Source organism: Schistosoma haematobium, chromosome 1, assembly GCF_000699445.3.
Source record: "Schistosoma haematobium chromosome 1, whole genome shotgun sequence".
In the NCBI taxonomy this organism is placed as follows: domain Eukaryota; kingdom Metazoa; phylum Platyhelminthes; class Trematoda; order Strigeidida; family Schistosomatidae; genus Schistosoma; species Schistosoma haematobium.
The window spans coordinates 54438890-54463159 of record NC_067196.1 but is presented as its reverse complement, the minus strand read 5'-3'; the positions used below and the strand labels follow the sequence as shown (position 1 = coordinate 54463159).

General features: G+C 32.6%; 1 protein-coding gene across 1 annotated transcript in view; it reads left to right on the top strand.

Moving 5' to 3' along the window:
- Positions 1 to 24270, top strand: part of NEK10 (Serine/threonine-protein kinase Nek10) — a 46547-nt gene that overhangs the window by 6660 nt on the left and 15617 nt on the right. Inside the window, exons 3-12 of the mRNA XM_051209090.1 lie at positions 2798 to 2918; positions 4671 to 4897; positions 7528 to 7663; positions 10356 to 10395; positions 12355 to 12584; positions 13816 to 13986; positions 15709 to 15882; positions 17335 to 17476; positions 19548 to 19762; positions 23367 to 23455. Coding sequence (XP_051074513.1) covers positions 2798 to 2918; positions 4671 to 4897; positions 7528 to 7663; positions 10356 to 10395; positions 12355 to 12584; positions 13816 to 13986; positions 15709 to 15882; positions 17335 to 17476; positions 19548 to 19762; positions 23367 to 23455 — 1545 coding nt within the window. The remainder of the gene's footprint in view (positions 1 to 2797; positions 2919 to 4670; positions 4898 to 7527; positions 7664 to 10355; positions 10396 to 12354; positions 12585 to 13815; positions 13987 to 15708; positions 15883 to 17334; positions 17477 to 19547; positions 19763 to 23366; positions 23456 to 24270) is intronic.

Below are 24270 nucleotides of genomic sequence, written 5' to 3'. Positions count from 1 at the left end.
TGAAGACAACTAGTGTAGCAGCAACCTCTTCAGCAGCAGTCCTCAACAAACACAAGGGAAAATGCGAGATCCCCGAATTCAACACATAGAACAGCAACCTAATCTCACTCGATAGAGAAACTCTGGAAGGAGTGGAAAGTTTCAATTATCTGAGAAGCATCATCGATGAACAAGGAGGATCCGGTGTAGAAGTATAGGTAAGTATTGGTAAAGTAAGGACAACATTCCTACAATTGAATAATATATGGAACTCAAAACAACTGTATTCAAGTCAACATCAAAATCACAATCTTCAGTACGAACGTCAAGACTGTTCTACTATACGGAGCTAAAACTTCGAGAATTACCACATCCATCATCAAAAACGTACAAGTATTTATAAACGATGGTGTACAAAAGATACTCAGTATTTGTTGGCCGGACACCATCAGCAGCAGTGTACTATGGGAAAGAAGAAACCAGCTTCCAACTTAAGAGGAAACTAGGAAAAGACGTTGGAAGTGGATAGGACACACATTACGGAAATCATCAAACTGCATCACAAGGCAAGCACTAAATTGAAATCTTGAAGGGAAACGGAAATGAGGAAGGTCAAAGGACACACTACGTCGCGAATTGTAAGCAGACATGAGAAAGATGAATAGGAACTGGAAAGGACTGCCCAGTACAGAGTTGGGTGGAGAATGCTGGTGAGCGACCTATGTTCCTCTATGAGGGGTAACAGACGTAAGTGAGTACGTATAGTGATGTATTTTTTGGAATGAAGTGAATTTTCATTGAGATTCGGTTTGATTCGATCACATAATGCCGTCCCATTTACCACTGGTTTCTTGCAAGATCATCATCTTTAATATAGACGATTTTTGCCCCTTTTAGGACTATTTCATTTCCGAAACGAACAGTACTACTTAAAATATATTTCAGTAGCTACACCACCGAAAATGTATTATTTAAGTCGTTTGGTTGGTATACAGTTTGACAATTGTGTAATATTTTTTTACGATTCATTAGTGAAAATTTTATATTCTCTAGGATCCTGATACAGGAAAATCTAGTTGATCGTATTCACAGTGATGTTCATATTTTATGTAGTATATTGTACTGCGGTTGTTTATAATATACTGTTTAATTGATTATTGTAAGTTACAAGGTTAAGAAATTGTTGGGTTTCATTGAAATCATGAACCGACCAATGTTAGACCGTCATTCTATCGAGGATGCACACTGCTGAGGAGTCCCATTCTAGGAAAAAATGGCCATCCAGTTCTTCTAGGTTTTCAATAGTGGTTTAACATTGATGGTTTCACAATTTGTTTTTGTCAGTAAATAAAAATATTGCTTCCATGTTTTCTATGGTGGTCTAGCTTCAATTGACTCATGATTTCAACTACTGAAATTACTACAATATCCACAAATCAACATATGTTCACCAGTGACTGGCTTCAATGGGTTGATCCTGATGTTCTAGTGACGAGCAGTGACTAGTGGAGTTCGACCAGGTCTGTTGTGAGATAGTAACTCACTGATGACAATGGTGGATATGTCGCCCAATTTCGTGGATTAGTTGAAGTTAGACATTAACACCGTTGGTCTAGTGGTTAAGCGCTCGCGAGCGAGAATGATAGGTCCTGGGTTCGAATCTCGCGGGGGGAGGTGAAGGATCGTGGATGCGCGCTGCTGAAGAGTCCCACGATAGGACGAAACGACCGTCCAGTGCTTCCTGGTTTTCCATGGTGGTCTAGCTTTAGTTGACTAGTGATCTCAACTACTAAAAATATTGTGTAGATTACTCAGAAATGAGGTTATAATTACTAATCAACATAGTGGATTGATTACTGAAAAAATCTTATTCTTGTGTGCAGTACAGTCTTTTAATGGTGAGCCATGTCCACGTCCATGTCCTAAGGACTATTTTAAATATATTCGTCATTAAATCCTATCTCGTAAATATTCAAAGTTTATAAATATACCCTGATGTAGGGTAATTTTAGATTTGTTTTCTGGAGAGGCAGACACCACCTAAGATTTTGTACTACAATCTAAATAGCACAGCTCAGTCCTGTGGTTAAGTTAGCCGTTTCACGTTGAGGTGGTACATTTTGTTTCTATCTTTGATGCGAAAGAATATCCCCAAATTTTTTGCTAAATTATTATATTCACTACATAGATTACTGCTCAAGTGAACAGTAGGCGGTTTACTTGATCGGTTTAGGGCATGAGTGGTTGCTGAATATATATATCAGTACGGCTGAAGGTGAAGTGATTCCTGATTTTCTAGATAGTGCAAAATTCCTAATTATTAAAAATACACTCAATAGTCATGACATCTAGTTTTACAGTAAGTTCATACTAACAAATTTCAAATATTTAACATAAAGATACTTAGGAATTATTAGATGTGAACGAGCGAACATTATTGTGAAGACGGTTAAACACTGTTATTCATAAGTCTACATGGTTCCGACCCCTTAAGAGTTTACTTTAAACCTCAAGAAAATTCAACCGGTATTATTGTTTTAGAAAGTATATGCTTTTAAAAATCATTGTTTTATTACTTATATATGGGTTTTTGAGACGACATGATGTTCGCTTTTAGATTCCTTTTTACCAAATAAACTTACGGATTGATTCAAATCACTATCATAACAAATTCCAATAAAGATGAATATTCTTTCAGAAGCCAGCTGAAATTACGTTTTTAATTCTGTTCCTTTTTCTACTTTAACACCACTTCTATTAAGAATTTTATACTTCCAATTAACTTTTTATCACAGTGATTATTTTAAATTTCATCAAGGTTAAAATTATTTTTACTTCATTTATTGACCGAAGACGATGATTACTTGAAACGTTTGTCAACAAAACCATTGCTAATACCGAAACTTTTATCATTAATTTCAAGTGAACACGAATCCTCGGTAAGTATTGTTATTGAACCGTTTTGGTTTACCGTTAAAAACGTTAAGTAAAATTGAAAGCAATTTAAACTTTCTGTGAGTCAGCTCTGTGTATTCACATGCGATAATCTTCTACATTTTTATCCTTTAAACAAATGATGATAATATTAACCTCTGGAAAGATAAACTATCAGTTTTATGTGAAATATATTCTGTATCATTGAAGCGAATGAGCTTCTTAGCTTGTGGTCAGTCCTCGTTCGTAACTGATTAACATAATCATCTTTATTATATACTGGTATCATTTGATAAATCAACGGAAAATAAGAAGTATTAGACATTTATTTTTAATTCCCAAGCTTTCGGTATTCCTGATCTTACACGGAATCCAAGTATCTTTAGGAAGTGTGATTAGCACACTACCGTTATACTGCTAAGTGATCTATACGTATTGATCTCAGTCAATCAACGATATTGTGATCCTTACTCAATTTCATAGGTGAGTTACTGCATTAATTTAATAACTAATTCTATCTATACCAATTTTAATCTAGACATTCCGGAAATTTATCTTCACATATTCATTTTTAAGTTGACCTATAGTAAGCATATGATTATTATTTATTTAGACGATTTTATTTAGGCTTTGTATGATTTGTAGGTTTTCATATCAGTTCGTTGTGTAGTATTTTTTCACTATTTCTTGGCGGCCTGCTTGAATATCTGGTCTGACTGTTCCTGCCATTTAGATGTTTCAACAAGTTATCTGGTTTTGTTTGTTTTAACACATCATTATGTCTATTAATTGCATAACCTACGAAAAGTTTACAATTTTTCTCTGTACAAGTTACGACAAAGTATAGTCAGAGACATCATGGTGGCTGGATATATACATTAAATAGAATGAACATAATTCAGATGTTTATTCTCGAAATGCTAACTTCTAACTGGCGATCACTCATTATTTATCATCAGTATCGACCAAGATATGTGAAAAGGAAACTTGTTGAAATACCTTGTTCTGAGAATTCTATATTGCATCAAAAATATAATATTGAATAGTGCCATTAATAATAATAAAATGGGTTTCAAATATAAACGAAACTTTTGACTATTTCTTTACGATTTGTAATGATACCTACAATTGATGTCAGTTATTGATAATCGATACCTTAAAAGTTTCCTAAAAAATTCTGATAAGATTACTGAAACAGGTTATCAGTATTTTTTTAAAATAACTGTATCGTTCATTTATGCTATTTGAATTCTTACTGATCATATTGTTTAATGATTATTTACTATTAATTACTAAGATAAAATTCTAGTAAATAAAAGTACACTAGTTTTTAAAATGTTTGCTTACTACTACTAATACTACTTACTTAAACACATAAACATTGGCACAAGAAGGCACCAAATAGATATGTGCCACATAAATCATTCGATTTATGTGAGGGCTGGGATACTGCCCGGGTGCCCAAACCGAAGCAGATGGTTTTCTTAGGGGACCACACCTCGAGCCTTTGACCTAAATGTCTAATCCACAAGGCAGTGGAGAAACGTAAGGAGATGCAGTCCCGTGTTAACCGATGACCAACAATTGGTTCATACGCCATTTGTACATCATTGGTTTGGAATCAAGGTTTTCCAACTCCCCTAGGTGGATCCTCCGTATCTTATTATACCTATCCTATTTTGTATCGTTTTGATACAGCTCTGTTTTTAATTGATTTTAAATCATTTTTTTATCGCATGCTTTTTATATAATAACAGAAACCGCTAGAAAGAACTAAAATTGATGAAGAGAATCTTTTGAAAATTCTCAAAATAATTGATTATTTTGCATTCGTTCAACCAATTGAAATGAAGGAAATTATTGAAAATTTAACTTCTCTTTCAACATACATTATATTATGTTTAGAAAAATTAACAAAAATATCAAAATGTCAACGAATTCTTCGTAATCATAACGGAATACCAATTTTATTGAATTATTTAAGGTAGATTATAGCTTTATACAAAGAAACAGTATTTCATTTCTTATCATTATATGTACGAGATTCCAGATTGGTAGAACATCAATGTACATTCTCTCACTTTGATAAACTAGGTTACTGTATCACAGAGTTGGAAAATAATTAGAAGATAAATTGTATCAAAATTAATAAAATATACACAAATAATGAATGAAAGTTCGATGTTTAAAGCAAGAGAAGCAGTAATTACATACTTGCCAATTAAATCGATTTTAATTAATTATCTACAGTTTAAATATTTGAATAAATAAATTTCAGTCAGTAACGTCATGGATTCTCAATAAGTTTGCTTTTCTCAAATTTACGTAGCAGGCGTTATTACGTGATATATAACTCATATTCTAGCCGTACCAATGTGTCCCGGGTTCTAACTTAATATATTTTAATTGAATAGTGTTCGTAGAATTGACAATTAGGTCTTTTCCTAACTTTATATGTATTCCTCATTCCTTTTAATCATTGAATAAGTCATAGTTTCTTTTATTTTGATGATCTGCACCATAATGTTCAATAGAAAAGTCCATTCAAGGGTTATAATTCACCTTCCATTATATATGTGATCATCTGAATCTGATAACGTTCAAATCAAAGTTGAAAGTGAATACGCTGCATCTTCCGTTTATACGCAAATATTAAACGTGAGAATTTGTTTAAGGTGGTTTTATTGAGCTGTCAGGTAATCTTGGATTTAGGTTTCGTGTTAGCTGATACTCGTCAGTGAGGTGCAACTGCAGTCTTGAGGGAACTAATACTTATTTTGTAATTCAAAATCGCGCTGTCCGGTTCCTCAGTCTGAGACGCTATCAACGACCGACTGTTGAGTAAACACCAGCGTCATATTTATCTGGTGATTTACTACTGATAAATACCCACCAATCAATTTGCAATGTATTCACTAGTCTATTTGAATCAAGATTACATTCACATTTTCGAGATGTTAAGTGGTTTCAGGTACTTCCCGCTGACGATCAAGAGCGTCGAGAGATTCCTACCGCCTGCCTCTAATCACTTAATACCTCAACATAGTGTTGGCTATATCAATTCACTTTGCGCTATTGGTCACAATTTAATTTGATCGATAGACATCAACTAGCATGAAAAACTAAAAAACATCACAGTGGTTACTAGTCAGTGATTATGTAATTATAAATACGAGATATTATGTGTACAGGAATTAACTGTTTATTTTGACAATGAAGCATAAATTATTTACTTTTCTTCCCCCACTCAGTAATCAGGTAAAATAGTTCATGTACTCGGTTATGAATTAACCCTTTTTGTATGAGGTTTAGTAATACTTAGTAAGCTACCAGAACCATAGTAGATAATGTAAGATTTATGCCCGGAATCTAGTAGTTGAGAGTGATTTGTATCTATTAATAAGTTATCGATCCGTTTTATAGTGCTACTTATCGGTCATATTTGACGTGGAATATTTATGTTTTCAAATCAATAAGGTGAATATAACAACAGTAACATCGACCATAAAGCCCGGTTTTCAGTTTGAGTTTACGCTATTTTCAATTACTGGATCTACATAATCCGCGTATTTTGCACAAAATGTACAGTGTTTTGTTTTTACAGTATGCCATTTTCATCCTATAGAAGAACTGTCATGATTTTAAATCGTTAGTCGTAACCAACAGTTAATCACTTTTGATTCTCCACATGTTTATTTTAAATCCTCAGGTTATTTAGTCAGCAATCTAAGAACTGACCACCAAAGTAGTTTCCGTTTCAAACTGTGTAACTTTTCTGAAGTCTATGCAAATATTTCATTAATATCATTGGTGTTTATTCGATTATTGGGTTTAAGTTGAACAACATAAAACGAACTGTGTATTAAATTCCCGTCGCCCTATTATTTATACTTGGAAAAGAGAAACCATTACAATTCCGACAACGGAAAGTAAAAATACAAAGAGTGGTACGCGTGAAAACGTACTAATTTCAAAACACGGCTATACTAGCCGAAAATACACTCAGTTATATATTGATTTGTGGACCCACTTGATTATTCATTAACAAAACATCACATATATGTAAAATGCCTAGATTTATAACAAAACCACATACTGCATGTCATGCTAAACATTGTTCACACTGTACTATTACAAAGAATGTTATATTGTGAATAAACGTCATACTAAAAATGAAACCAATCTTATGCTCAGCTAATTATTACACTAAAAATAAAATAAATATTATTCTGAGCAGTTACCACACTGGTTTTAAAAAAGGAAGTAATATTTAGCAAATACATACTTATACCTGTTACCCCTCGCGGAGGAGCATAGGCGGCTAAATATTTAGCAACGATCACAGTGAATTAAAAAACCATAATCTAGCCTTTTTATCCCATAATATCTATATGTTAATCATTTGTTCGGTGTCAGCGTTTAACTCCATTTTTCAAGGGTATTTGTGGTTAAGACACATGACAATTAGTAATTTACCAATTATATTATTTTGGTAAAACAGTCTCATCTGTAATTCCCTAGGAAAATTCTTAAAATATCCCAAATGAAAATTTTGGTAAAATATGATATTTACTCATGATAAAGTTGGTATAAAAATATTACAATAAATTTCAGAGTATGTTTGCAGTTCAAATCCAATTTAAACAACCCTGAAAGAAGCATAAGAGAACTGTCTAATTGTTCAGTCTATATGAACTCGTCGAGAAATACCGTAAACACTTCGGAAGAATGTCTCTATGAAACGAAATTGGTGAGCTAACTTTTATAGCTTAAATTGGAAGTTATGAATATATTATCCGATTTCAAATAAATACATATTAAAGAATATGGATTGTTTTTTTGTTTTTTCATTTCTCAATCCTTTGTTGGTTTACATGGATATAATGACAATTAAATTTTTATTTAGATAAATAGTTTTTAAAATTTTATTAACTACTTAGCCAAAGATATTTAGAATGAGATAGTTATCAGTGTGGAGAAGGAACTACTATGGAGGGCAACTGGAAGGGGATCAAAAAGGCAATCACTTCAACATGTCATGAAGTTCTGGGCCAGAAGGGGCATCATCACAAGGAATGGATCACTGTTGATACACTGGATAAGATTCAAGAAAGAAGGATCAAGAAAGCAGCAATCAATACCAGCCGAACAAAAGCAGAAAAAGCCAAGGCACAAGCTGAATACACAGAAATAAACAAGCAAGTGAAGAGGAGCATTAGGGCTGACAAACATAAATATGTGGAAGATTTAGCAATGAAGGCGGAAAAGGCTGCAAGAGGAGGAAACATGAGAGAAATGTATGACATAACAAAAGAAACTCTATGGAAATTGCCGTAAGCCAGAACGACCAGTGAAAGGCAAGTAGGGCAAGGTAATCACCAACATTGAAGAACAACGAAACATGTGGGTAGAACACTTCAAAGAACTCTTGAATCGAACAGCTCCACTGAACCCACCCAACATCGAAGCAGCACCCACGGACCTCTCAATCGTTGTTGGCCCACCAACAATTGAAGAAATCAGCATGGCCATCAGACAAATCAAGAGTGGCAAAGCAGCAGGACCAGACAACATCCCAGCAGAGGCACTAAAAGCAGACATAGCGGCAACTGCAAGAATACTCCACATTCTCTTCAATAAGATTTGGGATGAGGAACAAGTACCAACAGACTGGAAAGAAGGACTTCTGATCAAAATACCGAAGAAAGGCGATCTCAGCAAGTGTGATGACTACAGGGGCATCACTCCTCTCTCAATACCGGGAAAAGTCTTCAACAGGGTATTGTTAAACAGGATGAAGGACTGTGTAGACGCCCAACTTCGTGACCAACAGACAGGATTCCGTAAGGATTGATCGTGTACAGACGAAATCGCAACTCTACGGATCATTGTGGAACAATCAATTGAATGGAATTCATCACTCTACATCAACTTCATTGACTACGAAAAGGCATTTAATAGCGTGGATAGAACAACACTATGGAAGCTTCTTCGACACTACGGCGTACCTCAGAAGATAGTCAATATCATACGGAATTCGTATGATATGGTCTCCATGCGGCATCATTGATGAACGCAGTGAATCTGATGCTGATGTGAAGGCGCGGATCGGAAAAGCAAGAGCAGCATATCTACAACTGAAGAACATCTGGAACTCAAAACAGCTGTCAACCAACACCACGGTTAGAATTTTCAATACAAATGTCAAAACAGTTCTACTGTATGGGGTGGAAACTTGGAGAACTATGAAAGCCGTCATGCAGAAAATACAGGTGTTTATTAACAGTTGTCTACGTAAAATACTTCGGATCCGTTGACCAGACACTATTAGCAACAACCTACTGTGGGAAAGAACAAACCAGATCCCGGCGGAAGAAGAAATCGGGAAGAAGCGATGGAAGTGGATAGGACAAACACTGAGAAAGTCACCGAACTGCGTCACAAGACAAGCCCTCAATTAGAATACTCAAGGCCAAAGGAGAAGAGGAAGACCAAAGAACACATTACGCCGAGAAATGGAAATAGACATGAGAAAAATGAACAAGAATTGGATGGAACTAGAAAAGAAGGCAGAGTGGGACAGAGTGAGTTGGAGAATGCTGGTCAGCGGCCTATGCTCCACTGGGAGTAACAGGCGTAAGTAAGTTATCAGTGTTGACAATAGATAATAGTCGTTCTATGGGTAGACTAAAGAAGTCTTTTTCAATTGTCTAAGTTTGGGATGCTTGCTGTGAAAACTTAGGGTTTTGGTTTCAATCTTATGTGGGTTTTAAGTAGGCTCTCCTGAAGAACCCCGTTGTAGGATAAACCATCTGACGTATATTTACTGTTTTTCGATTATTCTTTTGCTAATTTCGATTTACAGTGAGAAGTGGATTCAGAATTAATGTTGGTTTAAATAAATTATAGAATATCTAAATAAATTACTAATACACTGCTTTTTCTGTGTAATTTGATCATCAAGCTATATTTACTTAGTAGTTCGTTAGTGAATTTAATCATTCAAAGATATCTATGTGGTGCTTATGATTCTAACATATCATTCCGGGTATTTATTCTGAAGTTCCAGCATGCACTGAACAAATGAACTTTTGACAAATGTTACAGCAAGCTAGACTACTGTAATAAGTATTACGTTTGGAATCTTTACCGAATAATATTATTTAAGAAAACTTTCGGTCAAAATATACAGTTTTTCCAATAAAAGAGGTCAATCATTTGCGGGTGAGACCAAAGGTCCTTGGTTCAATTACAAATTGCATGGTCGTGTATCCGTATTACTGAAGAGTCCCATACTAGAACAAAACGGTCGTTCACTTCTTCCAGGTTATCAATGCTTATCTTACTTAAATTGTTTTATGATTTTAATAAAACTCAACAATCTTCGCAATGTCATACTGAAATAAATTTTGTTATTTGATCTCTTATTGATTGTTCTCAAGGTACATGATTTTGACCAGGATACCATACGGCGTAATACATGTAAGTTCCCATTTAGAGAAATTTAACTTCTTTATTATGTACTCCTTTAAATAATCAACACAATCTGAGTTCTCCACTTTTATAGTAAATTAAACAAAATTTCATAGATTGACGAGGGTTAGTTATTTCAAAGTAAAGTAAGATTAACTTTTCGGAATCGCTCGTAGTAAAGAATATCTACAGTCTACATAGACGTTTATTTTGTGATATTTTTATCTTATTTAATTCTAATCAATCACTAAATATAAATACAGAAAGTTTTTCTTTATCATGTCATAATTATGACAATGTTGTGATTGTTAGCTTTGATGGTAATTAAAATAAGCCATAGTGTCATTGAATAAGAAAAAGAGAATTCAGCGAAGAAAATTTTCTTTTCGACGGAATCATTTACTTAAGCTGAACATTCATATATATAGTTGTATGGAAAATATATGTCTTTAGGAGGTTAGATAAGATTGCATCATAAAATGGATTCGAGACTAAATAACAATTATTACCTTGATTATTATTCAGTTTATTATCATGACTTTTAATTTGTCGTTTTTCTTCGAATCTGTCAATTGGACTATAAAATAAGAAAGATTAGTTCAGCGAAGAGTTCTCTTTTCGACGAATTTATTTTCAAAGCTGTACAATCGCAAATATATATACTTATTTTTACAGGATGATAATAATACTGATAATAAACTTCATTTAGACATTGTGACAGTGAAGTTAAATAAACAAAGGTATTAAAATAAAAATTTTAAAAACAGGGAAAGTATAATAATCGTTTGATTGTTATTGGCTTAACTGTTCATCAAAAGATAGATAGGGAAATTATCATTGGGAAAGGATGGCTCAGCATGATAAAATAAAATGTTGAAACAGAGATGAAATGTAATCGGGATGATCGTGACCACAGGTCATTCAATCAAGACAGATTCTGCGTTCAAAGTCATCTACAAGGTAAGTAGAAGTCTTCCTAAGACAATTAGACTTCATCTTCTCTGCATCGCCGAAGCAATAGCCATACACCTGGAAAAACCAGAATTGTGTGTTCAAAAGAGACTGTTACAACCTCTTCTACCATGGTCTTAATGCATTAAGTTTTTTCTCTTTTTCATACTCTTGTTCCTTTACAGCCATTTGCTTCACCTCCCGTCTTCCCTTTAAATCTTCTACCCTCAACTGGTTTGTTTTTATTTCCACGATCATTCCGATTACATTTCATCTCTGTTTCAACATTTTATTTTATCATGCTGAGCCATCCTTACCTGATGAATACTTAAGCCATTAACTATCAAACGATTATTATACTTTCCCTGTTTTTAAAATTTTTATTTTAATACCTTTGTTTATTTAACTTCACTGTCACAATGTCTAAATGAAGTTTATTATCAGTGTTATTATCATCCTGTAAAAATAAGTATATATATTTGCGATTGTACAGCTTTGAAAATGAATTCGCCGAAAAGAGAACACTTCGCTGAACTAATCTTTCTTATTTGATGTCTTAATGGGTGTATTCCGTTTATTAAAAAATTGGACTATTAACTAACCCATAAACGTCATATGTTATTTATTCTCGAATCCATTTTTTGTGATGCAATTTTTTCTATCCTTTTATAGACATATATTTTCCAGATAACTATATATACGAATGATTTCGTCGAAGAGAAAATTTTCTTTGATGGTAAATAAGTACATCTTGGTACTATTTGACGTATTGCTATGCGATTGAATACAGTCAATAGATTGTTTGTTTAGAATAGTTGATGAATAAACTCATATTAGATCTTACTTAAACGAGAATTACTAAACAACGTTCATGTTAAATGCAAATTATGACCGATTTCTGAGAATATATAATATAAATATTATATAGAAAGTTTCCACGTCTATTGTTAGCTTAACAATAAATAATACTTGATTTTCGGTTATATATTTTACTTCTTCTTCTTCTTCTTCATAAAGCTATATGTGGAATATTGTCTCAATTGGCAATGAATGATTTTTATGCTCAAATTATTGCACGTGAAAATGGTATACATTTGATTGGTTCACAATTATTAATTAAGTATTCAAAAAATGTTAAAAACCAATGTTTAATAATTGAGTCAGAATTGAAACAAACTAATAATGTTGAAAATCAACAGATAATTGATACAAATAAATTTGGATTAGGAAATATTCGTCATTTATACGTAAGTTATTTATTTTCAATTTTAAGCATCAAATTATTCTTTATCTTACAATGGCTTTGTGTAGAAAATTCAACTAGTCAGTCAATCATTGACAACGTAGAACTTCGTACGTACGTACGTACATCAGTTCGAGTTTCCATATCACATTAGCACACAGATACAATTGTTGATTCAAATCCTATGGTGGTAGAGGTAGTAAGAGTATAAGCAGTAATCGGAAACATTAGGGTTTGAATATGTTATTCAAGGAGTATAATCCAGTGAAATAAATTTGGAAAGAGAAAAAATAAAGGACATGAAGAATTCAGAAGATTAGAATTTGAGAGAACACAAAGAGTGTATGCACCTGCGCGATTGCGAACGATTTTGAGCCGTGTCAATCAAGGTCTCTAACCATTGTTTGCTATCATCTCGCGGATCCCAACCAGATAGTCTACACCTGCCAACATGATTCAGTCTGCATGTCAATGACATCATGGATTTGTGCCATGTTTTGGCCTGGCGGAGTGATTACATTTATACGATAATATATTTTTTGTACATCAAACGAATGTGCCAAAGTTAGAATTGTTTACTATTGGGTTTTAAAATATCGATTCAAAGCGATTGTGTTTAGTAACAAAAAAATTTCTAGTTTGGTATCACAATTAATTATTTAGTTTTCATACTTAAAGAATCCTAGACTAGAACAAAAAAGATATTTTTTGCTTTTTAGGGATTTTTTTGACTTCCTATTCGATGTAAAACTGTAGAGATATTTTGTAAATTTGAATTTGCTTTAATGTAAATCTCTTCAAGAGAACCATCTTCAGTTTCTATCATACACGAAGAAGATATTGTTTATTAACTTTGGAGTCTTTTAGTTTACTCGTTGTTTCACCTTATTTCCAAGCATATTATACATGTGTTTATAGATGGATGTGTTTTTTTACAGTCTTCTGTGGTCTCCGACATTTGTTGTTTATGTAAGATTTGTCTTTTGAAGTAACTAAGGTTGAAAGAAATGAGTGTTGTCATATCTAGATATCGAAAGTGAAGTAATAGTTTATGGCCGTTAGTTGTATATATATATATATATATATATATATATATATATATCCATTTAATTGAAACGTATCTCATATTTAACAATTACTAAAACCTTATTAACTTTACATAATAATCTTATGATTATATTGTATTCATTGTTGTGTTCTGTATTTTTGTATCACTTATCACATTTGTATACAAGGCAAATGCATTTTGTGCATTACGTAGACTATTTACATCTGAACATAATCGCCGTTTAATCAAATCATTTTTACCATCATCCTTATTATCGGAATTAATCGAAATCAACATCAACACATCAACAGTTACAAATGATTATCAAAAATTAGTCAATCTACTTGAATCATTGAATGTAAGTCACTAAAAAAAATCATGAATTTTGTTTTAGAACATTGTCTATTGAAAATAGTCAATTGTTCAATTTGATTGTTTTATAGAATATTTGACAGATTTAGTTTCATAGACCTAGTTTCTGTTTCGTATCTTGAAGAGAGCTAAAACAAAGAATTAGGCACAGTGATATAAATTCATTTTGTTTCGTAAAATTCTCGTCAGATACTTACAACCAGTAATATTTACAAATCAAATTTACAAAATAGGTTAAAAGTGACTACACAATTGATGTTCGTTGAACATTGCTGTGAAAACATACCGGGATAGTATAACAAAGATACAAGTAAATTAAGAGATTAAATAAAAATATTGTTAATGTATATATGCGTCATAATGTTCTATAACATTGGCAACAACAAAAGACAAACGAACTAGAGATAAGTGAATAAATAATAAACAAAAGTTAACAAACAAAAATGGAATGCGTAAAACGTAGTTCAAAATGTAATTATTGTACCTAAAAAGTAGTTGAAAATTATAGCGATAATGTAAACAATCGAGACAGGGAGTTGAAAGAATTTTATGATGCAACGAAATAGATCCCTTTTTTCCAAATCAGAGAAATTTTAAGGACTGTTTTCTTCTAGACACAGAAATTCGATATTGATGGCCTAAGAGAAACAGTTTCAAGAATCTACGAGAAGTTGGAGGTTATCTTTTTATTATCAACTTTCAATGATCTAAATATATCGACTCGGAGGTTTGTGTCCAAGATCTGTGTAGAAATTAAGTTGTTCTGCCTTTTGACCTGAGGTTTTACGAAGATTTTCAAAAAATCTAGGATAAGCCCTCCTTTTTGTCTGAATGATGTAACCGCATTGAGAGGGATATATAAATTTATAGACATAGGTAACGGTAACATGAAAAAAAGTACTTGTCAACCTTTTCTTGAGTTACTGAACATATTGTATGCAAAACTTTTAGTTTGGCTTCAGATTCCTTTCTGTCTAATACAGTGTTAAGCCTTTTACTGATTGTCCTTGGAACGTCATCATCTTTAACGATGGGGAGGATAAAGTTTGATTTTTTATTGACTACACTTACATTCAACTTGTCTTTTTATCCGATTTCGTTTAACAACTATTTCAGCACAAACATTACCTACAATTATGTAACAGTTTAGTATATCATATAATTAATTTGTAATTTATCTTTGGAACTGTATTTCACAGATCTTTAGGTGATAACAGATAACCGTCAAAGAATTATTCATCCTGATTATACATATAGAGATTATTTTTTAAAAATTAAACTTCAAAATGCTCATATTTTTAAACAGGATCGAATATCCATTATATCAATCATTCATTTTCAGTTTTTATACTAAAACGATTCAGTAATTTTATAATCTAAAGTTTTAATTTTTCTAAATTCTCATCTTATCTACGAAAATTAAGAATCCTGAGATAAATTATTAAGTTACGTAACAGGTCGTTGTATTCTAGATAAAGAATATAAATGGATGCGCACTGCTGAGGAGTCCCATACTAGGACGAAACGGCCGTCCAGGTTTTCCATGGTAGTCTAGGTTCACTTGACTCATGATTTCGATCATAAATGAAAATGGTTTGTTAATTCAATATTTAATTTAATGTGGCGTCATTCACTAATGTTTGTATAATAAAGTAAATGTTGTTTCATTTTTGTATTGATTACGTTTTATTTTTCTTTTATACTATAGAATGAAGAATATAATGAACTTATTGAAGGTATAATTTCTTGTGACGTAAATCGAACACCTATTCATTATGTACGTGAATATTCAATATTGGAATTACTTGGAACTGGTGCATATGGTAAAGTTTTTAAAGCAACGAAAGATAAAATGTGTCATAATAGTTATGCAATTAAAAAGGTAATTTTCACTGAATTGTATAATGAGGATATTCGTTAACTTAACTAACTTATATATATAACAGCTGAAATAATCAAGTCATCGTTAAGTAAATTGGCGAATAAATCAAAGGATAAATACAACCTGAAACAACCATTTCATTGTTAATTCAAGAGCAATCTTCCTAGAGTCAACTCTAAGTCTTTACTGACTCTTCTCGTCTAGCCCTGTCTGTTTGAGTATAGAACACAATCTCGGCTTTCATTGCATAAATCATGTATTTCAGATATAAGTAGCTTGTATACAAGCCAATCAGACCGCGTCATTCAATAAAATAGAAAATAACAATTACACAAGATCAAGCCAAAAGCGGCTGTGACTGTAAGAGACTGTAACTAATAAACTGGGAATAACTTAAAATTAGTAAGTTGTATGATAGTAGTCAATAGGTCAAATGAAACCCTATAATAAAAAGAATGTGAATATACATATAATATAGTTACTTAATAGTTATCCAATAAAAATATATGTAATAATAGTCCATAAATAATTCCTAGTATTTACCACATATTTATTCTTCGTTAGGAAATAACAAAGTATAACTTTATTTAGTTAAGAACTAATAATATGAAACTTCAATAATGAATTCATTTTCTAGATGTTATGATATTCATTATTTTTAAAAAACTAACTGAAATCAAGAATGGAATGAACTGGTGATATTCGAGTGACTGTTTTTCATATCAAAGAGCATATTATTTGTAACTGTTTACATTTTACCACTGCTGACATTAACGAGGCTTTTGAAGCGAAATATAGCCTTTTCGAGTCTTAGTATGAATATAAGCATTAGAGTGCAGGTACATACAGCTGCTGGTCACTATCAAGATAAAAAGTGTGAATATTAGTATTTTAGCTTATCTATAGCGATTGTAAGTTATTTCTTTTAAAGAAGTTATGTACTAATAAAGAATTTCTAAATATTAGTTTATTGAATAATTGATTTTATTTTCTTTTATTATTAAATTATTTATTATGTTTCGATAGACTTTAATAAAGAGGTAACTGAGAGGATCACTGTGATTTTTTTTTCTAGTTTTATGGATTCATTTAGTCTGTAGTGTCGGTTATTATGTTAAGCCCATATACCTCATGTATTCACAAGTGCATTCTCGTTATTTGACTTATTTAATTCCGTTATTGACTAACACGATTTAAGTCAATGATTATATACGAGGATAGGCGATATATATATTTCAACAACAATCATCTTGGAGTCAGATCCACGGGCCACTAAAAGTCTATGTGAAATTGATGAAAATTTTAGAAACAAAAGTAATTTGTATTTTTCTTGCTATCAATAATATGTGTTGACACATGGAATAGAGTAGTAAATAATACCAATAGTAAAGATCAAGAGAACTTTATTCATAATTTCTATCAGTTTATTTTCTAATTAATCTATATTCATAGGTTAGTACTAGTCAAATATTTTTTGGTCGAACTTCCAATGAACGTCAAAAGTGTATTGATTGTATATTGAATGAGGTCAATGTTATACGTCAACAACTAAGGCATCCAAATATTGTTCGTTATTATAAAACATTTTTAGATTGTAAGTTTTTTACTTGTATGAAATCACTAATTCAAACCTATTTTCATTTCCCTTTTAATAATACATGAGATTTATTATTGTGATATCTTGAATGTAGTCCATTTTGAAAAACACTTCCCTAGTTTTCGATGTTTGCTTGAGATTGAATCTGCACCCGATAATATTACTGCAAAAATACTTATTAAGGGGACTAACCATTTTCAGTAATATAAAATTTTGAGTTGGTTGCGTCATCGACTGGTTTTGTTTGGTAAACTTTTGAAAACTGGGAAATACTAGATACCTCAGCTGTCATAGTTCGAGACCAAACAAAGAATAGTAGTAATAGTGATTGTTAGTAATGATCATCATATCCATCAATGTGTGTTAACTGTATACATTTATAGTGTGATTGAATCTTATGGTAAATAGCAGTACTTAAGATTAAATCGGAAGTGAGTACTTTTCATCACCCTGAAAATTTGTTTTTGATAAAATTATTGGGTGAATAGTTTCTGTTATTCATTGGCCATCTAAAGGAATGATTTAGTCATTAAGAAAAGCGGCTAATTTTCTATGATCAGATTTTGTTCAACATTTCCCCTTTTTATCAGAAAGGGTTTTTGTGGATATTATAGTAATTTCAATGGTTGACATCATGAGCCCTATTGTGGGATGAAACGGCCGTCCAGTGCTTCCAGATTTTCTATGGTGGTCTAGCTTCAACTGACTCATGATCTCAACTATTGAAAATTCCCCTTTTTAATAAAACATGCTAATTATTTAAATTGTTGTATAATTCTTTTGACTGATATATGCGATATTCGAATTCAGTTCATATCGTCTTCAATTCATTTGGGATATAATTTATTACACTGGTTGAAATCATGAGTCAATTGAAGCTAGACCACCATTGGAAAACCTGGATGCGCCAGACGGTAGTTTCGTCCTAGCATAGGACTCCCCAGCAATGAGCATCCACAATCCCGTGCCGTGAGATTCAAACCCAGAACCTATCAGTATCGTGCGCAAGCGCTTAACCTCCAAACCACTGAGTCGGCTTCGAGAGGTATTTCCTGGAGTTCTAGTGAGCAGTGACCACTGGAGTTCAACCGGGTCTGTTGTGAGTAAGTAACTCACTGAAAAACAATGGTGGATATGTCGCTCAAGTTCGTGGATTGGTTGAAGTTAAACATTAACACCGTTGGATGCCGGCTCAGTGATCTAGAGGTTAAGCGTTCACGCGCGAGACTGATAGGTCCCAGGTTTGAATCTCGCGAGATGGGATCGTGGATGCGCACTGCTACGGAGAAGTCCCACAATAGGAAGAAACGGCCTTTCAGTGTTTCCAGCTTTTCCATGGTGGTCTAGCTTCAACCTACTCATGAATTCAACTATAAACTTACTAAAATCTCCACAAAACTCCTTTTGATAAAATTTACTTTTGTTTTAAGTATTTCAACTTACATTTAGATTTTAAATTATTCACAGTAGAGATGATCTTAATCTCACAGTTTGAGGGAAGACAGAGAGTGTATACACCTACGCTACTGTGATCGATTCTGAGCCATATCACCCTGAGTCTCCAACCATTGGTTACGATAGTCATGCGGACCCCAATCAAGTGGTCTGCCTCTACCAACATGACTCAAACTAGAATTTAGTAACTTCAAGCACTGATGCCGCGTTTCGGTTTCGCCGCCCCTCACTTTCTTCCAACCATCCCCAACACTAATCAGCATTGCGCATCGTAGCGATCGGTGTAACATGTGACCCAACCATCTCAGTCCATGAAGATATACAACCTCATCAATTGATTTACCATCATTCCCTAATATTCTGCGTCTAACCTCACTATTACTTACCCGGTGATCCCAGCAGACGCCAGCAATACTTCTAAGGCATCTGTAGTCAAATACTAGTAGCTTACGAGCATCTTCTACTCTTAATAAATAATAAACTTGAAATAATCTTCAAAATATCTTTAGTTTCAACCGTCTTATTTAACGGTGACTTGTACAAATGAAAAGTAATCAAACATTACATTAATTAATCACTTAATATTCGCTTACTTTTTTCTTGGCTTCTACAGCTGATCATTTATACATTGTGATGGAATTATTGGATGGCGTTTCGCTGACAGAGTTACTTATATCTTTTAAAGAGAAGAATATACATTTCAGTGAATCACAAATCTGGAATATGTTTATTCAGTTAATATTAGGTTTACGTTATTTACATAAAGAGAAGAAAATACTGCATAGAGACTTATCATCAAATAATATAATGATTAGTGAAGGTAACAAGGTAAGTAATGTACTAGTTCATTCTACTAAACCATTGTTATTTTAAAAGCAGTCTTCATTACGAGATGAAATTATAGCTGTAGACTGATATTAATCAATAATCACTAGAAAATAATATGCAAAGAACCCAGCTTAATAAATAATAATCATGCACCTATAAGGGATTATCGTCCAGATGAATTTCTTGAAATCTTAGTTGATGTGCGACGTTAAACCCACTCGGAAGAAAGGCAATAGTCACTCGCTGATGGTGACATTAGATTGAGCAAAATGACAATAGAAAAAAGTCAAGTTTGACTCAGTGATTCCACGGTATATTGATGAACATGAAACGTAAGAGATTTGAGTGCATCTCAGTTATGATGGGCGCTGTCCGAAATCTGAGTGATATATAGCATGGTATTCGCTAACCCTCCAAACAGACCGCTTGAGCGAGAAGGCAAGAATGGGACGGAAAATCTACTGATCTACCGAATAATGTACATAAATACTCATATATATATTCCTTATAAGCTGAATCCATTTCTTAGTCAATTGATATGTGGTTATCCTCCACGTCATTTTTGATTGTCATCATGTGGCCTCATTTAGTTAGTTCTGGTTGGCTCACTATCTAACTCGTTTCTCCTGAAAAATAAGTCCACATCCTTGGACGTTAAGTAAAACGAAATGCAGTTCTCCCCATCTCAGATTTATAATCTGGTTTTTTTTCTATGTGAATTCTTGGCGTCACGTGAAGTTCGAGTCCTTCTTCCGAACATTGATTTGGCTGGCGATACAGCATTAATTGAGTCTGGGTGTGGGATTACTCCGGTTATTTTTCTCTGTCGTGCTCTCCCCTTGTGATCATTTTGAAAATCATTTGTACATCATAAAAAGAAGGGGAGACCCTTGATTACAAATAAGATTATATAGCTGAAAGAACAATTTTAAATCTGGATCATAAATAAGATTAAGTGGTCGATCGAACATTTTTAAATCCGTGATCCAGTCGAGACACAATAGATTGATAGATTCATTGGTAACAGAACATCTGAATTTGATTATGCAGTTGTCCTTTAGGTCATTTCTGATTTTCATTAAGTGGCATTCCTGTTTGGCTACTTCTATTTGGCTCACTATATCAGTGTCTATGTGAGTTCATGAATGTGCAATTCTTAGGAGCTTTTAACTAAAACGAAAGTAAATATTCATTATTCACTAGTTTTTGCATGATCCTTCAGTTCGTGATGGAAAATATCTTCAGTTTATACAAGAATTTAGTTTTTTTTCTCATTTAACCAAAGATTTTTTAAGTCTTCTCTGTAACCACTGTATAAGTCATTTTGTTCATTTAATATACAATCTAATAAGATATCGATTTGAAGTCAGCTTAGAACAGTCTTAACTGGCATTTTGCACATTTACTTTTTAAACTAGTTATATCAGATATAGATTACTTGGTTAATGTTCTCAAAGTAATCAACGCTGGTGTTTTGAGAGGTTGATTAACGTCGCTTGAAATCCATCGTAATGTGAAGAAGGGGATGTACATTCATTTTACATATCTCAAGTTTTAACATGCCTCTGACTTCTTAAATTCGTTCTCCCTTTCTGTTGAATTATGTTTCTCGTGTTTAGTTTCTTACTATGATTAATAGTATCATTTTACCTTATGTTTTTATCCTGTTACTTGCTTTTTGATGTACTAATGTGGTGTGTTGAAACTTGAACCGATACATATTTGTACCATATCATAAGGTGTTAATGAATGATCGACTAACTTTACTGATGATAGGCTAGTTATCAATAATTCCATGGAAATAAACACTATGGGTGATCTTGGAGATTATCGAATGTTATTGAGATCACGAATCAGTAGAACTGTCAGTGGCTCTACTGTAGGATTTTTCTGTTCTGTTTATTATAAATTAATAATTTCCAGGTATCAATTTGTTAAAAAAACAGCGATAAAAAAACTCAAATCTGATTTATGTATCTAAAGAGAGACAGTAACAAACCTATTACTACCCTGGTAAATCATTTTTTGTCATTATGTTTATTTTGTTATTGCTCATTTTGTTATGTGGTCTTCCCTTATCGGATTCTTATTTTATGTACATTAAAATCACCCTTTCGTTCATATTTTTCTTTTTACTTAATTCTCTCAGCTTGTATAAACTCTTCAAATCCTGTTCAGTTGTTACGTAACCCATCTTAGCCGTTTTTCAATTATAGGGATCATATGCAAATCTTTCATAACCTCTAAAATTATCACACAATTTATCTTATCTGTCTCTGAACCTCACCTAATTATTGCATCACCCATCTCTTATGTTTTTTTATTCCGACACCAAATGACCTACCACCTGTTTCTGTACATATATAGAGAGTTGTTATTGATAACCTTTGTCATTCTAATTCTTTTCATTCATCTATGTCTATTGTTTAACATACAATCCAATTGGGTCAGATTTAGGGCCACTAAAATCACACACATAGGGAGATCTAGCTGACTGGAATATCTTAGTACTGGAAATACTTATATTTCCTGACAAGGAAATTTACAAAATGGTAACCTGCTTTAATATCTGGGCTACCTGTTCCTCCTATTTAGATATTTCAACAAGTTATCTGTTTTCTTGTTTGTTTTAACACATCATGATGTCTATTAAGGTTACAGCCTATTCAGGCGCGTTTATGAAGACTTTACAACGTTTCGCTGTACGGGTTATAAAAAGGTACAACCAGCGACATCATGGTGGCTGGCAATATGCATTGAAACAAATGAACATTATTCAGATGTAGCTTACCGAACTCCTAACATTTAACTGGCCATTACTCAATATTTATCGTTGGAATCGATCAAGATATAAGAAAAGGAAACTTGTTGAAATACTTAATTCTGAGAATTCTTTATAGTACCCAAAATATAGTGTTGAATAAGGCTTATAATAGTAATAATAATAATGTATAATAGTGTTGGCAACTGAAGATGTATCCCATTGAAAAACGGGCTTTCAAGCAGCTTAGTTCTTCTCTTCAAGTAACTTGCTTAATGAAAAACTTTTTAAACATTAAAAATATATCATAAATTTCATAAAATTAGTTCCCTTTATGAATTTAAATAAAGCCAGAACGAACATGGATGCAGAATAATATGAATTCATTATATTTTGTCGTTTCTCATCAGCTGCTTACAATCAAATACGTATTAAAATTTTACATTGAGGTAAGATATAGTATGAAACAATTGAAATAAGTGAATGTTTTCTTGATTCTAACACCAAAATAACTTCTGACCTGTTCTTGCATACATATACATAGTTATTATTGATAACCCTTGCCATTCCAATTCTTTCCATCCATCTATGTTAATTGTTCCACAATATATCTTACCTCAATGTAAAGCATCTGATGAGAAACCAAAAAAACATAATGAATTCATATTATTCTGCATCCATGTTTGTTCTGGCTTTACTTAAATAATTTATACTTTTGAATTAATACACTTGTTACTTTGTATGACCATTTTTCTTTTGAAAGAAATTCTAATTAAATTTACTAATTAAAAACTATAATAATGAATTATAATATATATCAGTAATTATGTTTATTTATTTCAGGTTACTATAACGGATTTCGGTTTAGCATATCACAAAACATTGAATTCAAATGAAACAAAATCAACTGTTGGTACATTATTTTATGCCTGGTATTATTTAATTTATTTTGATGCTTATTATATATTGTATCATAAATAACATCTTATTTAGTAGTACTCCTTATGAATTAGTATCTTTTTACTGTTCACTTAAGATATGAAACTTTTAAGAAGAATCACGGTTACAGTTGTTATTTAATGAATATGTAGTTTTTTTGTCCATTTTGAGTCTATTTTTAAATAGTTTTCGGTAACAAACTACATCTAATTGAATGAAAGATAGTTATACTGCTTCAAATGTCTAAACTAAAGTAGATTATACGAATATTCGTCAAGATTAATACGAATAATTTGACAGAAATTGGGCGCCGAGTATAGAGAAATAACTATATGCAAAAATTATATTTGAAATAATCTCAGCGATTGAAATTTAAATAATTTCAGCGATTTGTCCAGCTTAACTTGTCTGGACTTCTTCAGGGTAATGATCAAAATCAATATGATCAAAGAGATATATATCTTTTTAACAATCAAAACTATACTGTGTTAAACCAATCATATTTGGATGTTGAACAGGGTAACATGAGTCAGTTAACTAAAAATCATGTGAAAAATTCAACTACATGGAAATAATTAACTGAATCAGAAGGGGTTTTGTGGAGATTGTAGTAATTTCAACAGTTGAGATCATGAGTCAATTGAAGCTAGACCACCATGGAAAACCTGGAAGCACTGGACGGCCGTTTCGTCTTATTGTGGGACACCTCAGCACTGAATAACAAAATGTATGTATGTGAGTGTGTATGTATGTGTGAGAATTAATCATTGATATTCGGTGTTAATATGTTGTATATGAAAGACTAAGT